Below are 21,048 nucleotides of genomic sequence, written 5' to 3'. Positions count from 1 at the left end.
CCTCATTTTAATGGTCTTGAACACTAATATTTTCTGTAGGAAAACAGAACAACGGCCCTACTATTATATTGGGTTGGTCAAAAAGTTTGTTTAAGCTTTGCCATAAGATGGTATGGAAAGGCCTGAATGAACTTTTTGACCAACCCAATATTTTCTGCAACTGAACTCTAAAATCCATTGTTTCTTTATTTTTGTTGTCTCCCTCTTTAGTCTGAAGTGAGAAAACATAGGGGCTAGCATTCACAGATGGAGAAGGAAATGGCAATCCACTCCAGTATTCTTGCCTGGAGAATCCCAGGGACGGGGGAGCCTGGTGGGCTGCCGTCTATGGGGTCGCACAGAGTTGGACACAACTGAAGCGACTTAGCAGCAGCAGCAGCATTCACAGAAGCCAATGCATGCCTAAATAAACTTTCAGTAAGCTAGAAAGAGAAATTTGAATAAACATGGCAAAGAAGAAATTCTAGAGTTTAAATTTTTCAGTTTTTGAGAAATGGTAGCCATGTAAGTAATTAGGTATACCATCTTTAGAGGTCTTATGAATGTTATTCCATCCTTTTACTCAAATAAGGAGGAAAAGGTGGAATGATAGCATTTGATAACATACTTCATCTCTGTAAACTTTAACTGAGTGCTAGGAAGTGTGAAATTCAGGTTTTTATTTAGCAGTCCTGAAATCTGCTGTAATTTTACATAAATGTCTCAACCAATAATCAGATGACATTTGATGTTTTGAGACCAAGAAGTTTTTTTTGTAATTATCATACCATCTAGGTGGAGACTTTGTGTTCACTAATTTCATGTGAACAACAATGATGTACGATGCTTTAGTAGTGTTTTATTATTTTTAAAACATTAAAAAATTCTTATGCTTTTAGATTTAGTTATTTTTTGTCTGAAAGTTAAAAGCTGAACAATTTTCTTAAAATGGCAGGAATGAAAAAGGTAAGGGAAGGTGTTACATCAGTGTAATGAAGTTTAATATGTTTTAATCTTTATTTTTAGCCCATATAATCTGATAGCTCCAGTTTATATGAAGCTGGCTATAGATAAATCCTATAGTTATAGGTTTCCTCTAAACAGTGGATTTCCCTTTTAAGTAATATCCTTGCTTATTTAGCAGATAGCATAAACTCCAGGGTATAAAGTAAAATCTAGCAACTTGGAGTAATAATATTCCTGAAATCCATGCTAGGAGGTTCTTAAATAATTCAGACTGTTTTTTTGGTCTTAGTTAAGGCTAATCTTTTTTTGGTAAAGAATAATACTCAATTGAGATTCTATTCTGCTTTTTTTTGGGTGAGATTGTGAGTTAATATTTGTATTTGTAAATCACTTAGAACCTGACACATGGTAAACCGCCCATAAAAGTATTAAATGTAAAGAGAAACTCTGGTGTCAACTTGTAAAGTACAAAACTTTAGTTGCTTTATAAAAAGATTGTATTAAATCAACAATATAAAAATTTAAATAATATGACTTAAGTTTGGGTTTGATATCTTATAGAATATGAGTGAGGCATTTTTTTCTTCTGTTTTGTCACTTGCATTTAAAAATTTGGAGTTGTATTTTGTTGGTTAGTTTCATTTGATAAAGCTCATTATACTTTGATTTTGGTAATTGTTTTGTCACGTGTTTTCTCCATAGCCATTCTTTGCCCCCTACCTTTACACGCCAAGGTACTGCCCTGGCGGCTCCCACCATCTCATCTCACGTCCATCAGTAAAAACGAATTTGCCCAGAGATCAGAGCAATGGCCTAGTAAGTATAAAAAAGGGTAATTAAGTATTACAGTCAGCAATAGAAGTTTGCTTATTTCCTTTCTGTAGTAAAAGCACAACTTATTTTATAAATAGTTTCAAGAAACATAACCTATTACTAACACAAAATGTATTTTGTTTTCATTTTGGTCAGGATCTATGGAAGGAAAATGACTAGCAGCCTCAGGGAATGAATGACAAGTTGTTTACAACCAGAGTTTCTGGCCTAAAATGTATTGTTTGTTATCAAACTTTTACAACTAAACTTTTACATCTGCTTATATCTGATTTCTTTTTAAAGCACATTCATATATGGTATCTTTATCTATCTAAATATATGCTAGCCCTATGTATAAAAAGTAGCGCATATATTGGAGGAACACTTTTATTGAATAGCAGGAATTAAATAGGGCAAGGAAATTATCCGATGTACTATTAACTCTAATCCAAAGCGAAATACATTTGGGCCTAAAATTCTAGGTGTTACTGATGATAAACTTAGTTTACCAATTTAAAGAAAGACATTTCCCTGCTAATTTTTTTTTAATTAGGAGGTAAAAGCTTTAGAACTTAAACTGTTATTTAAATTTAAAAATAATATCATTGAAAAGAGTCTGATCACATTCAGGTGTCACTGTCACATATTATTTTAGCATCCTGTTCATTCATCATCCTTGTTTGGCTCAGCCCGTCACCTTTCACCCACACTCTTGTTTTGTGTTGCTAGGAAGTTATCAAGGAGGATGCTGCTGAGGGCCTTTCTTCACCCACAGACTCCTCGAGGGTAATGGAGTAGTCTTGTGGTGTGGACCGCGAGCGTCTCCCGCTTTTGCAGCAGTAACGACTCTTAATCGTGATGACAGCAGTTCACTAACTCTGCATTTGTGGTGTGATGGGCTGCTAGTGTAGAGTAGCTGAGTACTAATAATTATAGCTCACGGATTAATTAAAAAGCTAATGTTTAACTTTACCCTTCATTTCCTCCTGCTTTTCCCCTTTTTCAATGACGTGGGGTGGGTTTTGTCTTTTTTCTTTTTTGGTCGTCCAGTAAGGAAGGGGTTCTTCCAGCAACCATCAGGAGCATTCACTTGGTGGTATTTGTTCCTTAATGTTGGGCCTTATTTTCACATTTGCCTGTTTTTTTTCCTGAAATTGGTACTGCACATGTAGAATATTTTTGAAAATATTCATAATTGACCTTGAGACTACAAAAAAGACATTGTGAACTAGTTTGATGTAGACCAGGAATGGATCCTCAGTGACTCATGCTTAATCTCAGTGCCCACACTTAGTGTAAATTCAGTGCCGCTACAGTGCTACTTTTATTTATCTATATACAGTTGATCCTTAAACAGTGCAGGAATTGGGGCACTGACCCTCCTACCAGCCTAAAATCCTAGGAGTCTAAATTAGAAACTAGAACTTATAGTCAGCCCTCCAGTGTAAATCTTTCGTCCTGATCTGTGGTTCTGTGTCTCTGGATTCAGACAACCTCAGATTGTGTGTGTTTGGGTGTCAGTCGCTCAGTCATGTCTGACTCTTTGCAACCCCATGGACTGTAGCCCACCAGGCTCCTCTGTCCATGGAATTCTCCAGGTGAGAATACTGGAGTGGTTTGCCACGCCCTTCTTCAGGGGATCTTCCCAACCCAGGAATCGATAGAACCTGGGTCTGCTGCATTGCAGGCAGATTCTTTGCTGTTAGTACTGTTATATTTACCACTGAAAAAAAATCTGCATGTAAGTGGACCTGCACAGTTCAAACCTGTGTTGTTCAAGGGTCAACTGTATTTATTAAAATAAAATTTCCAGATAAACAAAGCTAGTCCAGCATGTAAAGGGGATTATTTAAAACTTTCCCCCAACACTTTAGGATGGGTTTCTTTAAAAAAAATAACTTTTGTAGGAAGTCACTTTGTATATTTATTATTTAAGTCTTTGTACTTAATAAGTATATTTAATATGATGCGACTTAGAATCTTCATTCAGTCAATGAGGAATTTTAAGAACCCAGTTTGTATTTTTCAGTTCTGTTGATTTATTTGCAGAATGTTATGCCCATGTGAACATCAATTTAATGTAAAGAAATGTGGCATAGCAGTTGGAATTAATTTAGTGAAATAGTGCATCCTGAATTTATGCATAATTTTTAACTTAAAACATGCGCTTGAATAGGCAGTGGTTTTGTAACTTTAATTTTCTTTGAGTTAAGATTAGTGAAATAGAGAACCATTTTGGTGTTTTCATTGAGGGGCTGATTATTCTTTTTTAAGTCATTAACATTTTAGTTGAAGTGTTTGAGAGACTTCATTATCCACGAATGATAGACACAATAAACCATAGTAATTTCATTTGGGTGTTAGAGGAATCTTTAGTCCATGGATCATTGCCACCATATGCAAGAATGAGTTTTAGTTTAGTCAGTGAGTCTTTAATACATAGATTCATGCATGCAATGCAATTGTCTGAGCTGAAATTTCCTCAGCAAACTTTTGATGAAAGTTAGGTCCTGTGAAGAATTTGATGGTCTTAATGACAGAGACATGCTGAAATAGCTATTCCCATCCTTAAGGACAACACTTGTAAGTAAAAGGTGTCTGTAATTTCAGGGACCAGTGAAGGAGCATTAGGCAAGTTTTAAAATGAGTTTTTGGGAAAGGGGAAATAATGCAATTCTTAAGTTGTGTGTATAAGCCCAATAACAAAGAGTAAACATGCTCTGAATATATTAGTGCCTTTGTTTAGTAAAATAACTGTAGGATTTGCTGTTCTTTTAATATTAAGTGATAGTTTTGTAATCTGCTTAGTGAATAATAGTTGCTTCCCAAGCCTTCTTTGCCTATAAGAAATTAACGACAGTAGCATGTAGCATTTATTTTGCAGTAGACTAGTCCAAGTAGAGACTTAGTTCAAAGCCATGTTAAAAAAACAGTGGTGGAAATGTGGAGAAGTATCTATCCAGGGGAACATTTTATGGGATCTTTATAACTGAACCAGCACAGAAGTAGTTAATGTACAATTTTTTAGCCCTTCATGGCTCCTATGACTTGCCAGGCCTGTAGTAAAAGACTGTAATTCCTGAGATAAGACTGCAGACTGAGTTCACGTCTGTTCACTCAACTGTCCCCCTATGGGCAGCACTTGATGACCAGAGCTGCTTATGGATAAGCAGGAGCTACATAAACATTTTTGGACAAATTGTCAATGAGGACACAGAATAATGAGTTAAAAAAAAAAAACACACCTGATCACAGAGAGTTAACCAGCTCTCTGTGATCTTTTCAATATAGATGGTCTCATCTTTTTTTTTTAACCTCAAGAAATTTCTCATCAACCTTTATAAAGTGGATCCTTATGAAAACAACTGGGTTTTCTCACATTCAGGAACACTGTAATGACTGTGACTTGTGAAGGCCAGCCAAGACTTACCAGATAAATTACAGATATGTCCAGGTGTTTCATGAAGGTGAAGATGCAAAATGTAAGCCTCTGTGCTGGCTTTCTTCCTCTGTGATTGTATAGTAGAGAAAATAAGTGCCAAATCTTAGAAAACTGACAAAGAATACATTAACATTGGGCCCGAGATAGGATCCCCAGGATATTAGAGCTAGAAAGGACTCGTGTTTTTCAGACTTTCAAAGCAGAAAAGACTTTTTAAGAAATGAAATCTCAATCAGAATTTAAGTTTATGAAACCAGTAAAAACAAGAACTCTGGCCTCCACCTTGGCGGATTTGCGTTGCCTCTGGGGGAGCCTCATGCTCTGTGCTCAGCCGTGTCTGACTCTGTGCGACCCCACTGACCGTAGCCCAGCAGGTTCCTCTGTCCATAGGAGCCTCCAGGGAAGAATACTGGAGTGGGTTGCCACGCTCTCCTCCAGGGGATCTTCCCCTCCCCAGGAATCGAACCCACGTCTCCTTTACCATTCTTTACCATTGAGCCACTGGGAAGCCCAGAGAACACCAGTACCCATGGTCTAGTCCAGCACCATGCTGTAGGTGTACCTGACCTGAGGCTCACAGGAGGGAGCCCTCGGTGCAGAACTGGAATCTGCATGGCCAGTACCTGGAAGCGTTCCTCACCACTGTGCTGCCCCCTTTGCCTCCATTAATACTAAGCCTGACTTGGTCAGGAGCTTGGTGTTCAAGGTGAATAGGCCCTGGTGATTAGCTCTCCACCTTGGAGAAATTACTTAAGCTCTCTGATACTCCCTCATCTGGAAAAAGCAGGCCTTACCTCATAGGTCTGATTTAAGGATTACTCAGCCTTCGCATACTTGAATTACTTAATAATTATTACTATTACTACCATCCAAATTCCATGAAACTTTAAAGACTCAGAAACTAAAACTGTGTTAAATAACCTCTCCTCAGTGGTGGGAGTGGTGCACCCACACACCAGTCATTTTAGATTAACTTGGCCCTTTATCTGTTGATGCTTTTCTGGCCCCCAAAGGTGGTTTGATTTCCTAGAATCAGTTTGTTTTCCTAGAATTGAGAAGGATTTCCAGGTTGTCTGAATGCTCCAAATACTTTACACTTTTGAAAGCTTTCCGGGAGAATTTTACTTGCTGCCTTTACCTTCTTTCAGTCTAGGCCCCTCTAGGAAGTAGCAGCATTCAGATCACCCAGTCACCATGAAGGGATGAACCCAGCAAGGAGGGCCATTCATGAGCCCCTCAGTGGCATTTTGTTGTGGTCTTTCAGAGAGTTGCCCTTTGAAAGAGTCACATTCGGTCTATTTTTATTTACGGTGTGACTACTCGTTTTTCAAAGCAGGGAATGTTTCCTTGAAGAGGATGTTTTCAAAGGAAAGAGTAATGGAGGATTTCTTTATCCTTGTATCCTTCCTTGTATTACTTACCATCAAGTCCTTCACGTGCCTGTGTGATCATCCACTGTTTGACTACTGCAGTGGGATGGGTAGTGAACAAAACTGATGAAAACTCTGGCTTCCTGGAGCTGATGAGTTGGAGGGCTGCCAAGGAGGGGAATGATCAGTGCTACCAAGTCACTCTTTCTCGACCTTCTCTGCTGCAGGGTTTGCTTGGTAGCTTTAGATCAGCTGCTTCACTGAAAAGGCATAAAACTGATTAGCACAACGTTGGATGGTAAAGAACTTCAGAGGCATTATTAAGAGCAGTAGTATCCTGCCTTCTGATGTGCCATTACTTTTAGAGATGGATGAAAATTACTGAATTAATAAAAGTCCTAGAAATGAAGGCTTGGTTTTCATTAAACTGAATCCAGTTGGTAGAATAACCAAGTGAAAAAAAGATGGGACTCCACTGTAGATCATTTTATTTCCACCACTGGTTTAGAACTAGTAACCTGTTTTGAAACAAATGGATGTCCAAATCATGCCTGTCTGTCATGGATGCCTGTCATTGTTCAGGAGCAAACTTGGACGAGAAAGCTAAAGATGCCATGGGTAAGGCAGGGCATGTTTCAGGTTTCCCTGTAGTCTTAGGTTGGGTGCTCTCTGCCAGCCCCCAGGACCTTGTCTCTGGAGATTCACTCACACTGTCTAAAGCAATTTAGTAGTGCATTTTTATTAACTGCTTTAGTTTGGAAAATTATTAACATTCTTTTCTTTTCATAAATAGTGAAAAACTGTATTCACTTCCAGCTTCAAAGTCTGTGTGCCAGACTTCAGCTCAAGAAAACATTTTTCCTAAACACTAAACTACAACTAAATTGGTTGAGACACTGTTGAAGAAATAGGATATTGTAATATTGATACCATTGAAATCCTAGAGTACAGTTAAAAGTTAAAAAAAAAAAATAACAAAATCATATTTTGAACTTGAGTTTTTTAAAAAGATTGCCCTTTGCATGTGGTATCAAACCTCATCTGTCAGCTTTAACCTACGTATTATTTCTCATGTAGTTTGAAGAGAAAGTTATATTTTCCAACTTGATAACAATAGCCTTCTTTTGTGTTTTGGTATCTTTTAGAAAACTGTAATGTCATCAGTGCTCCTGTTTGATATTTTTTCAAGTTTCCACAGATATTCATAGTAACTTTCTAAAAAAAGTACCTATAGTAAGTTTAATATGTAAACTAGAAAGCAGAGTTCCCATGAAGTGCTCCAGATAGTGAACATGTTAAAAGAACATTGTAAATTGACTCAACATTGTTAGTTATTTCTAGATTATTTGAACTATTTTGAGAATATTTACCACCAGCCTAATCTGTGCAGAACAATAATTGATAGCAGTGTGTCAGCTTTGAATTAGGGATTTAAATGAGCTACAATCGGGAATTTCCTACTGGCCCACTGTTTAGGATTCTGGACTTTCCCTGACAGGGACCAGGTTCAATCCCTGGTTGGGGAACTAAGATCCCATAAGCCGTGCAGTGTGGCCAAAACAAAAAATAAAAAAAGAAAACTGCATTAGTAAAATAGTTACCCTACTGATAATGTGTCAATATTTTTTCACTGTTGCACTTATGATTTCTTGAGCTGCTAGGCTCTTATGGCCTTTCTTTTCAAATGATACTTCAGTGCATGCCCAGTGAAACAAAACCTAAATCTGAAAAGTATATTTCTGAACATTAACTATTAGTGTGACTAGAAAATGTTTTATGAAGAGATCATGTGAATTCCAAGTATTTAAACCTTACTATTAAAGGTTGCAATTAATCTGAAATTAATAGTTGTAGTTTTTTAATCAGAATGTTAAAAATTAATTTTTAAAATAATTGTTTATAGTAGGAGTATTGACTTTTTATAGCAAATTTGATTTATCTGGTTTTCTTGTTGAATGTATGGCCCATGGCTTATTCTTCTAACAGGAAGAATATTAAATTTGAGAGTACAATTTTAAAATTACCAAGCACATGTTAATGAAATTAAATTATGTGTGTGTGTGTGGTGTGTGTGTGTGTGGTGTGTGTGTGCCTGTGCACGGATGTTCCTTTGTGTTGCTATAGAGATGGTGTGTTCAGAGTCGTGGGAAAACAGAGTGACAGAAGTCCTGCCTGTGTTTATCACAAAAGTGTATTTGATGTTTTCCTTTAAGCTCGTGTCCTTCATTCTGTTTTATTCCTTCCTTAAAGCCGTGTGACTCTGGGTTTAACAAACAGAGACAGGTACAGAAACTTTCAGTGAAATCTTATTCATTTTTCTTATTTTAGTCTGTTGGAAGCAATCATTGGCAACTTCCTGCTGGGCTGTTTATAAACCTGTGCTCATTTCAGTGCCTTGGGTTTATTTTTAATAGCTGCTTTCAGCCTCTGCATGGCTCTCATTTCTGGCTAATCAATTCTAAGCTTGTTTGATAATTTACTGAAGATGATGATGTTACAGAGTGTAGTTTTAATCTACTTACAATATAAAATAATATAATTACATCAAAGTAATTTAAATGTTTTGTTTTACTTTGACCTGTAGGAATTCTGATTTGTCTATATTTTGAAGTTTGTAAATATTTAACAGTCTTAAGCAAACTAACATCTTCTGCATTCAGTTTTCTGTGTTAGAAAAACAGTTTTTTAGTAGATTGTGATATATACTGAAATGAACTTTCCTTGACTTGTAACAGGTAAATTTCAAGTAAGAATATGCATGATAAACTCCTAAGTATTACCATTCTATGTATTAAGTAATGTTTTCTATAAGAACGTAACAGATTGAATTATTGAATATACCTTTTCCTTGTCAACTATTGTACTTTTTCTTCTTTTGCGAGGTTTCCATCCAAAGATTGTTGTTTCGATACTAAGGGTTATTTGGTTTTAAAATAATTTCATTGTATATGATTACTTTAGAAAAAACTGGGCGAGTATTTACCATTTCTCTTTTATTCAAAGAAGCATATTGTATTTTAATATATTAATAATCTACTCCTTATCTTGATAAGATCCAACTCACAAATAATCAATAGTCTAACTATAGCTTTGATGGAATTACAGGGTACCTGTGTGTCTTTTTCTTAGAAAACTCCTACAAGTCATTCAAAAATAATATGTATCTTCTACATAATCCCCAATGAGGGACAAAATATGTTTTCAAGTGATAAAATGTAGAAGTCTTGAAGGATCATGAAAGTAAAACAATGTGGAGTTTCCTGTTTCAGAGGAAAGAGTAGTGTCTTTATTAACGTGTCTGTCTTGCTGAATTTTCTGAGGCCCTTCTTAAAGGGAATGTTACTCTCTGCTGCTAAGTCACTTCAGTCGTGTCCGACTCTGTGCGACCCCACAGATGGCAGCCCACCAGGCTCCCCTGTCCCTGGGATTCTCCAGGCAAGAATACTGGAGTGGGTTGCCATTTCCTTCTCCAATGTCTGAAAGTGAAAAGTGAAAGTGAAGTCACTTAGTCATGTCTGACTCTTAGCGACCCCATGGACTGCAGCCTACCAGGCTCCTCCGTACATGGGATTTTCCAGGCAAGAGTACTGGAGTGGGGTGCCATTGCCTTCTCCAATGTTACTCTCTAACATTTTACATTTCCCCTGCCCCCACACAGACAGAGTTAATCAGTTCCATGTCTGTTATACTTGTTCTTTTTAGCACAATTAAAAAGCTTTTTGTGATTAAAAACTTTTTTTACTTTAAAATAATTTTAGACTTCAAAGATACAAAAACAGTATTCCCCTAATATTAACATCTTTCCTAATTGTAGTGTATTTCTCCAGAACAGAAATGAAAATTTGTACAATATTCTTAATACAGGCTTTATTTTAATCTTACCGGTTTTTCCACTAATTTCATTTTTCTGGTCCAGGATCCAGTCCAGTTGTATTTTGTTATTTCTCCGTACAGTTTCCTAATCTGTGACAATTCCTCAGTCTTTCCTTGTCTCTTATGATCGTAAAACTTTTGAAGAATACTGATCAGATATTTTGTAGACTGCCCTTCTGTTTGGGTTTGTTCACCATTTCCTAATGATTAGAAGGAGATTATACATCTTTGCAAGAGACCCACAGAAACGTGATGTGTGTCCTCTGTGTGTCACATTTGAGGGTCTGTGAGGGCCTGCATCTTCCCAGTGGTCATATGGACCTCAGTCATGTGGTTAGGGCAGCATCTGCTAGGTTTCAACACTGTCAGGGTGTGTCTTTCCCTTGTAATGAATGAATATTTAGGGGGAGGTACTTTGAAACTCTGCAGATAATCCTGTTCCTCCTTATACTTTTCTCATGAATTTTAGTGGTGTCTTGTGTACCACCGCTTCTGTTGTGTTTTCCAGGTGGTAATTTTCCTTTCCATTCTACATTTATTAATTGGAATTCTATAAGTAAAAGTTGTCTCTTCTTCCTCATTTACTTACTTACTCAACTTTTTATTTATATCAGTGTGGATTCATGGCATTTAATTCTGTGAATTATAATCCAGTACGATCATTATAATCCAGTTATAATCCAGTATGATCAAACTGTGCATTTGTGGTTTATCTAATCACGGAAATGTAGAGAAGTATAAATGTACCCAGAAAGAAGAAATAGGTTGAGGAATGAAAACATTTGAAAAACAGTATTAAAGATCATTTAAAAGATAAATACTGTTCAGCAATAAGAAAGAATGAAGTATGAATGCATGCTATAGCATAGATGAACCTTGAGAATATACTAAGTGGAAGAAGTGAGTTATGAAAGGTCACAGATTGTGTGGTTCTGTTTAGATATCCCAAATAGGCAAATCCGCAGAGACAGAAAGTAGGTCAGTGGTTGCTAGGGGTTGGGACTGGGTGTTGGGAGGCATGAAGGTTGACTGCTAATAGTGTAGAATTGCTTTTTAGGGCTCTGATAATGTCTTAAAGTTGAGTGTAGTGATGGTGTCACAGCTGTGAGGAGATACTTAACATCACTGAATTGTGTACTTTAAATTGCAGAATTGTTAGTGAATTATATTTCACATAAACCTATTTAAAAAGAAAGAAAAAACAAATATGGTTATTAAAAATTCATAGAAAGCATTTAAAGTTTCCATAGCACATAGTGGGTAATTAACACTTAAATATTGGCTGTTCTCATCCAGGCAGAAAATAGAACTATGTATAGAAATATGAAAACTAAATCGTGGAAATACTAGTGTTGTGCTGTACTTAGTATTTTTGAAGTAAGTGAACTTCAGACTATATAATATATGGCATATTTTAAATTTATATTTAATTAAAAACAAGCTATAAATCAGATCAGATCAGATCAGTCGCTCAGTCGTGGTCCGACTCTTTGTGACCCCATGAATCGCAGCACGCCAGGCCTCCCTGTCCATCACCAACTCCTGGAGTTCACTGAGACTCACGTCCATCGAGTCAGTGATGCCATCCAGCCATCTCATCCTCTGTCGTCCCCTTCTTCTCTTGCCTCCAATCCCTCCCAGCATCAGAGTCTTTTCCAATGAGTCAACTCTTCGCATGAGGTGGTCAAAGTACTGGAGTTTCAGCTTTAGCATCATTCCTTCCAAAGAAATCCCAGGGCTGATCTCCTTGCATTCCAACCAGAATGCACTGGTTGGATCTCCTTGCAGTCCAAGGGACTCTCAAGAGTCTTCTCCAACACCACAGTTCAAAAGCATCAATTCTTTGGCGCTCAGCCTTCTTCACAGTCCAACTCTCACATCCATACATGACCACAGAAAAAACCATAGCCTTGACTAGATGAACCTTTGTTGGCAGAGTAATGTCCCTGCTTTTGAATATGCTATCTAGGTTGGTCACAACTTTCCTTCCAACGAGTAAGCGTCTTTTAATTTCATGGCTGCGGTCACCATCTGCAGTGATTTGGGAGCCCAGAAAAATAAAGTTTGACATTGTTTCCACTGTGTCCCCATCTATTTCCCATGAAGTGATGGAACCGGGTGCCATGATCTTCGTTGAGCTTTTAAGCCAACTTTTTCACTCTCCACTTTCACTTTCATCGAGAGGCTTTTTAGTTCCTCTTCACTTTCTGCCATAAGGGTGGTGTCATCTGCATATCTGAGGTGATTGATATTTCTCCCGGCAATCTTGATTCCAGCTTGTTTTTCTTCCAGTCCAGCGTTTCTCATGATGTACTCTGCGTATAAGTTAAATAAACAGGGTGACAATATACAGCCTTGACGAACTCCTTTTCCTATTTGGAACCAGTCTGTTGTTGCATGTCCAGTTCTAACTGTTGCTTCCTGACCTGCATACAAATTTCTCAAGAGGCAAATCAGGTGGTCTGGTATTCCCATCTCTTTCAGAATTTTCCACAGTTTATAGTGAACCACACAGTCAAAGGCTTTGGCATAGTCAATAAAGCAGAAATAGAATATTCCAAATCATTAATTTACAAATTTTTATGGGACTATCTTACATTTGTAAACTTCCTGAGGCTCCCTCTTATAAAATGACTACCTTACTGTCTGTTCAGTATGGTCTCATCTGCTAGCTATATTTATATGTAACTAGGTATATTTTATTTATATACTGTGTGTGTATATTTATCAATTCATAATAGAGTATTATGTTAATGCTTTCATGTTACAAATAATGTTTAACAAGTAGCTCCCAGGCAGTTTTGGCTGTCATAGTCTACTTCTCTCTTGATGATAACAAAAGAGGCAGTAGAAAATTTAAATTGACACATCCTTGGGGATAGGATAAATGATATTTATCATTTTAAGACTAAATTGACTGGTAAACAAGACAGATCATTTGTAACATTACCCTGTATACTAGTTGGCTTGTCTTCTCTTTATTTTGGTTATAGTTTCTATAAACTCTTTAAAAATAGACAATGGCAACAAAGAAAATAGAAAGTTGTAAGACCTGTTAAGCTAGGGTTCCAGTCTGAATCTACCACTAACTAGCTGTTTATTCTGTGAGTTTGAAGTCAAAACTTACCTCTTTGGACCCCAGTGACCACATCTGTAATTGAGGAGATTCGTATGTAATTAGCCACAGGCAAATACCTCTTTAGTATGTCTCTGTATTCAGAAAATATTTTTCTTTTCAGTAAACACTAGGTTTATTATTTTGATTTTTATTTTAAATGAGACTGAATTTTGATGGATTATATTTACTTCCACATGTGTTAAGTAATACTGTTGTTTACATTTACACGATTATTGTATAGGTTCTTATCCAAGATCTCTTGGATATAAAATATGATCAAGATCTGAAAACTTGAGCTGTTGTAGACTATTAAGGTAATCTGTGAAGACATTTAAAGCTGCTGAGTGTTAGCACTTTTAAAATTATCTCATAGGTTTACCTTTTATATTTTTTTGTATGTTATAGGCATCAGTAATTCCCCCTATTCCTTTTCTTTTTTTAAGCCCCTGTCTTTCTGTTATTAAGGGCTACACCTTTCTCTCTTGAGGTTTGAGGTTAGGCTTTCTTGAAGTTGGCCTTGGGTTGGCTCATGGAACTTATGTCTTCTTAGAAAAGTGGTTTTGATCAGGCTATATCTGCTCTAATAAAAGATACTCTTTAAGGTAAACAGTAGCTAAATCTGTTCTCTAATGGCATGTCCCATGCTGCACACATTCACTGTTTTTACTTAAGTTTGAAAATGTATCTTTAATTGAAGTACTTTATAGTGTAACTTCATAAGTGTTTCTCTGTCACATGACTGCATATATCTGACATTAAATGCTGTTTATACATGTGTTTTCCCACGACTTACCTAGGGATCAGGCCCAGCCTCAGGCACAATACCACTGAATTCGATGAACGTGGATGCGGTTTGTGAGAAACTGAAACAAATTGAAGGGCTGGACCAGAGCATGCTGCCTCAGTACTGTGCAACCATCAAAAAGGTGACCTGCACTTTTACCTGCTCACTCAAGGGCATGGGAGATGGGCTCTGTGGACAGCGAGCATTTTGTATTTAGGCTATCAAAGATGAGTTCTCTGCTGAGATGGGAAAGCTCAGGTGGAAATAGGTTTCTTACTATTTGTATCCTAAAATTGCCCTTTTATGCCTTAGTTTAGAGATGGATAAAAGAAAGTGCTGTGTTACAATGCTACTTCACAATGATCTCATGTAAGTCAAAAGTGCTTGATGAGAAATATTGATTGAAAGCTCTAAAGGATTTCAGATTAAGGTTAACAACTACTTACATTTCCAGTATGCAGCATAGAACATTTGAAAGCCTTTTCTGTTACACTTTCTTTAGTTGTAATATTTGTAATTTAACAATTATCCAAGTAAACCACACTTCTTCATGTCCCTCTAATTCTCACTTTCATGTCTTAGAGGACTCTGATCATGTCCCGTTTGATAATACCTATGAGTTTTGGGTTTGCAAGGCTGACACATTTGAAGAGGTTCTGTTCTTCCTAGATCTTTTATTGCAGTTCCAGTAATTACCATGAACCTGAGATTTCGAGGATGTCTTCCCATGTACAGGGCTAACTGAGTCCCAGTTTTAATAGATATTTCTACTAAGTTATACTTTTTCTATCAGACATACAGTGAAGTAGAACTTTAACAACAGCATCTAGTATTTACATACTTTAAAGGATGGCATCTAAAAAGTTAATTACAAACATATATACTGTCTTACTGCCCCAAGAAAATGCACTGGTCATAGCAAACACCTTCTTCTAAGTGATGACTACACATGGACATCACCAGATGGTCAACACCAAAATCAGATTGATTATATTCTTTGTAGCCAAAGATGGAGAGGCTGTATACAGTCAGCAAAAACAAGACCAGGAGCTGACTGTGGCTCAGATCATGAACTCCTTATTATAAAATTCAGACTTAATTAAGTTGAATAAAGTAGGGAAAACCACTAGACCATTCAGGTATGACCTAATCAGATCCCTTATGATTATACAGTGAAAGTGACAAATAGTTTCAAGGGATTAGATCTGATAGAGTGCCTGAAGAACAATGGACGGAGGTTCTTGACATTATATAGGAGGCAGTGATCAAGACCATCCTCAAAAACAAATGCAAAAAGCCAAAATGGTTGTCTGAGGAGGCCTTACAAATAGCTGACAAAAGAAGAGAAGCTAAAGGCAAAGGATAAAAGGAAAGATATCTATCTGAAAGCAGCATTCCAAAGAATAGCAAGGAGATATAAGAAAGCCTTCCTCAGTGATCAATGCAAAGAAATAGAGGAAAACAATAGAATTGGAAAGATGAGATCTCTTCAAGAAAATCAGAGACACCAAGGGAACATTTCATACAAATAATGGGCACAATAAAGGACAGAAATGGTAGGGACCTAACAGAAGCAGAAGATACTAAGAAGAGGTGGCAAGAATACGCAGAACTACACAAAAAAGATCTTCATGACCCAGATAACCACGATGGTGTGATCACTCACCTAGAGCCAGACATCCTGGAGTGCGCAGTCAAGTGGGCCTTAGGAAGCAATCACTACGAACAAAGCTAGTGGAGGTGATGGAATTCCAGCTGAGCTGTTTCACATCCTGAAAGATGATGCTGTGAAAGTGCTGCACTCAATATGCCAGCAAATCTGCAAAACTCAGCAGTGGCCACAGGACTGGAAAATGTCAGTTTTCATTCCAACCCCAAAGAAAGGCAATGCCAAAGAATGCTCAAACTACCACACAATTGCCGTCATCTCACAACGCTAGCAAAGTAATGCTCAGAATTTTCCGAGTCAAGTTACGTGAACCGTGAACTTCCAGATATTCAAGCTGGATTTAGAAAAGGCAGAGGAACCAGAAATCAAGTTGCCAGCATCTGTTGGATCATCAAAAAAAGCAAGAGAGTTCCAGAAAAACATCTGCTTTATTGACTACGCCAAAGCCTGTGACTGTGTGGATCTGAACAAACTGTGGAAAATTCTTCAAGAGATGGGAATGCCAGACCACCTTACCTGTCTCCTGCGAAACCTGTATACAGGTCAAGAAGCAACAGTTAGAACCGGACATGGAACAAAAAACTGGTTCCAAATTGGGAAAGGAGTGCGTCAAGGCTGTATATTGTCACTCTGCTTATTTAACTTACATGCAGAGTACATCATATGAAATGCCAGGCTGGATGAAGCACAAGCTGGAATCAAGATTTCTGGGAGAAATATCAGTAACCTTAGATACACAGATGACACCACCCTTGTGGCAGAAAGTGAAGAGGAACTAAAGAGCCTTTTGATGAAAGTGAAAGAGGTGAGTAAAAAAGCTGGCTTAAAACTCAACACTTAAAAATGAAAATTAGGGCATCTGGTCCCACCTCTTCATGGCAAATAGATGGGGCAATAATGGAAACAGCGAGAGACTTTCTTTCGTTGGGCTCCAAAATCACTGCAGATGGTGACTGCAGCCATGACATTAAAAGACGCTTGCTCCTTAGAAGAAAAGCTATGATCAACCTAGACAGCATATTAAAAAGCAGAGACGTTACTTTGTGGACAAAGGTCCATCTAGTCAAAGCTATGGTTTTTCCAGTAGTCATGTATGATGTGAGAGTCGTGTGGATGTGAGAGAAAGAAAGCTGAGTGCCAAAGAACTGATGCTTTTGAACTGTGGTGTTGGAGAAGACTCTTGAGGGTCCTTTGAACAGCAAAGAGATGGAACCAGTCAATCATAAAGGAAATCAGTCCTGAATATTCATTGGAAAGACTGATGCTGACTGAACCTCCAATACTTTGGCCACCTGATGCAAAGACCTGACTCACTCATTGGAAAAGACCCTGATGCTGGGAAAGATTGAAGGCAGAAGGAGAACGGGACAACAGAGGATGAAATGGTTAGATGGCATCACCGACTTGATGGACATGAGTTTGAGCAAGCGCTGGGAGTTGGTGATGGACAGGGAAGCCTGGAGTGCTGCAGTCATGGGGTCCCACAGAGTCGGAGACAACTGAGCAATTGAACTGACTGATACTAACTATCTTAGTAACCATAACCTACATTTGGTCAAAAATGCTCAGATAGCACTGGTTTTCTCACAGATGTAGTTAATTCCCATTTGCAAAAGTGTCCAGCACTGCCTTTCCAAGCTACTGACCTTACTGTCTCCTCTAGGCAGCTTGATTAGAGTCAGGAGAGAGTGAGGCCTCCACATGAATCCTTTGTGGGGATTTTATTTCCCTCAGGACAGTGGTTTTCTCCCTGCTCAGCTCTTTGCTAACAGGCCCTTGCTGTTTAAAGCCCATCATGGCAGTTGGTTTCTTAAGAACTGCTAACCTCCTTGCATTTCCACAGAGGACCCCTGCCATAGGCTTGCTCCGTACAGTCTTTTCTTCAGAATTAATTTGGAAACTGGGCATTCTATTGATTTTAAACACAGGTATCTAATACTTTTACCACAGTTAATAAAGTCAGGTTTTGTATTTTTGTAAAATAAGTAAACTGCCTGTTTATTAATCAAGTAAATTCTATCATTCCTCATCAGAGACCCAGTGGTGATAAGATCATTTTTTGTGCATTTAATAGACTGGGAACCTTGTGGTGGACGTTTGTGGTGGTTGAGGTTATCTGGTGTAGTTGATGAACATGTTTGTCAGTGCTTACTTTATTTAGAAGTAAACGAAGGCTTACCGGGGCTTCCCTGGTAGGTCAGCTGGTAAAGATTCCACCTGCAATGCAGGAGACCTCAATTCAGTTGCTGGGTTGGGAAGATCCGCTGGAGAAGGGAGAGGCTACCCACTCCAGAATTCTTGGGCTTCCCTGGTGGCTCAGCTGGTAGAGAATCCGCCTGCAATGCAGGAGACCTGGGCTCAATCCCTGGGTTGGGAAGATCCCCTGGAGAAGAGAAAGGCTACCCACTCCAGTATTCTGGCCTGGAGAATTCCATGGACTGTATAGTCCGTGGAGTCGCAAAGAGTCGGACACGACTGAGCGACTTTCACTTCATTTAGAACTTTGTCAGTGAGTGACCAGCATGCTGACGGACATCTGTGTCCCCTCCCAGCAGCTTGCCTTTGTGCTCAGATTTTATAGGATTAGAGGAGAAAAGTTAACAGTTTTGTTACTGCTCATGGCAGGGTAGGTAGTTTCGGAAATAATTGGGTTTAGCTCTGAGGTTGATCCTTGTGATTTATTTTACTTGAGTGCCTGAAACGCTTGGGAAAGTATGGAGTGACTTATGTTGTTCAGACTTGCTTGTTTACTGATTATTACATGGGATGATAACCTTCTTTAGGTCAGTGTATTCTAGTCTCTAGTATAAATGTGCTTTTTAATCACTGGAAATTCATAATTTCTCACATTTTGTTTATCTTGTGTTTGTTTTTATTCAGGCGAACATAAATGGCCGTGTGTTGGCTCAGTGTAACATTGATGAACTGAAGAAGGAAATGAATATGAATTTTGGAGACTGGCATCTTTTTAGAAGCACAGTAAGATATTTTGTGTGTGTGTGTGTGTGTAATAAAGTTTTATTGAAGTATAAAGGAGATAGAGAAAGCTTCTGACATAGGCATCAGAAGGGGGCAGAAAGAGTACCCGCCTACTAGTCTTCAGCTGGATGTTATATAGTCACTAGCAGTCTGTTAATGAAAGAAAGGAATGTCTTAAAATTCAGAATGGCACCAGGCCCCAACTTGTAGATTTACAACATTTTATAAAAGAAGTGCCAGTAAGTACTGGTCTAAACTGATATTTTCCTGTATTTTTAAAAAACATGTAAGAATGACATTTTACACTTGTGTGTAGGGCTCCTGTATGTCCTGTTATGTAGAGTATATACAGCAGCTCTTAGCAATATTTGCTTTTTGGCATTTCACTTGGAAATATGGGAGAGAGACCACCTGCCAATTCTCCATGCTTTCATTGACCAAGACACTCTCCTTGACCTCATTCAGTCAGGCTTCTGTAACCCTGTAGGCCTTGACCTTGGTTTCTGTTCTTGTTGGGCTTGTGTTGCCAAGTTGTAGCAAGAATTCTGTTAAAGTCAGTTTAGAAAGAACCTTACCCTTAATGTCTGATCACCTTCAATATCTGATCAAATTCCTCATCCCACCTCCCTCCCCCGCCCCCCGCCACCCCTGGTGATGTGCTAGACCCCTGGCCTGCCTCCAGCATAAGTCCTGTCAAGATGGTTCGGCCAGAAAACACCCCTCCCCATCCCGGTACTCCTGAGGCTTCCTATTCGCATCTTCCCATCCACTGACCCCCTCACTCCTGGGCTGGAAATGCCCATGTGTCCGTGCTGCTTTCAGAATTGAGCCCAGTTCTGTCCAGAGCTCTCCTTGCCCCACTGCAGTAGCTCCTACTGCTGTAGCTGCCGTCCAGTTCTGCTGCTCAGTGACACGCTCCAGTCATGCTTCATCTTAATGTTACGTTACACTAGTAATGTAATGGCCAAATTAGAGTGTACTGTATGTACGATGATTGTCATCATTCCAGTCATCCTTTAGTATCTGGTGGAGGAGTGGTTCTGAGACCCCCATGATTCCAAAGTCTTTGTATACACAAGTCTTCTGTAAAATGGCAAGGTATTTGTACACTACACACATCCTCTTATATACTTTAAATCAACTACAGATTACTTACAATACCTCATACAGTGTAAATGCTGTGCAAATAGTTGCCAGTGCATGGCAAATTCAAGTGTTGATTTTTGGAACTTTCTGAAATCTTTTTTTCCCAAATATTTTCAATCTGTGATTGGTTGATTCTGCAAATGCAAAACCACTGGATTCCGAGGGCCAGCTGTACTACTTTTAGTACAGATGACCCTTGAACAATTTGGAGGTTAATCCACTGACAACTTGGAGTCAGCCCTTCATATCCAGGGCTTCTCCACATCTGTGGATTCAGGCAGCCCTGGACCACGTAGTAAAAACTGCCATCTCCACTATCGAAAAACATCTGTGAGTAAGTGGACCTGCACAGTTCACACCTGTGTCATTCAAAGGTCAGTTGTATTGTTAATATGAAAGATAAGCAGATATAGGAGAAATTTATTTGAAATTCACTTACAGGAAGTTTGCTTTCTCATTTCCGTCATAATAACTTCGTGTTTAATTTTTAAAATAATTTCTAAAGCTTCCAAAATGTGATTTGTCCATGTGGATATTGATGACTTTGTTTACTGTTAAGATATTAGAAATGAGAAATGCAGAAAACCAAGTGGTCCCTGAAGACCCACGTTTACTGAGTGAAAACAGCAGCTCTGTTCCTCACGGTGAACCTGCTCGTCGCTCCGCACACAGCGAGCTGCCCCACACCGAGCTCTCCAGTCAGGCTCCCTACACCCTGAACTTCAGCTTTGAAGAGCTGAACACGCTCGGCCTGGACGAAGGGGCTCCTCGCCACAGCAACCTGAGTTGGCAGGTATTTACTGGAATGCCATTATTTACATGAGCCGAAGAGGAAGGACGGGGTTGAAATAGCCAGGATTCTGTTGGTGCATTCAGGTAGTCATTTAGAAACTCTTCAGTGAGTCCCCA

At 38.5% G+C, this 21,048-nt stretch overlaps 1 protein-coding gene across 1 annotated transcript in view; it reads left to right on the top strand.

Moving 5' to 3' along the window:
- KIDINS220 (kinase D-interacting substrate, 220kDa) overlaps positions 1-21,048 on the top strand; it is a 93,273-nt gene that overhangs the window by 67,305 nt on the left and 4,920 nt on the right. The window contains 3 exon segments of the mRNA XM_010852041.1: positions 14,359-14,487; positions 18,895-18,993; positions 20,699-20,932. Of these exon segments, the coding sequence (XP_010850343.1) occupies positions 14,359-14,487; positions 18,895-18,993; positions 20,699-20,932 (462 nt within the window).

This window comes from Bison bison, unplaced genomic scaffold, assembly GCF_000754665.1.
Source record: "Bison bison bison isolate TAMUID 2011002044 unplaced genomic scaffold, Bison_UMD1.0 scf7180017864307, whole genome shotgun sequence".
Taxonomy (NCBI): Eukaryota; Metazoa; Chordata; class Mammalia; order Artiodactyla; family Bovidae; genus Bison; species Bison bison.
The sequence above is the reverse complement of the archived record's forward strand: the minus strand, read 5'-3'. Positions and strand labels throughout refer to the sequence as shown.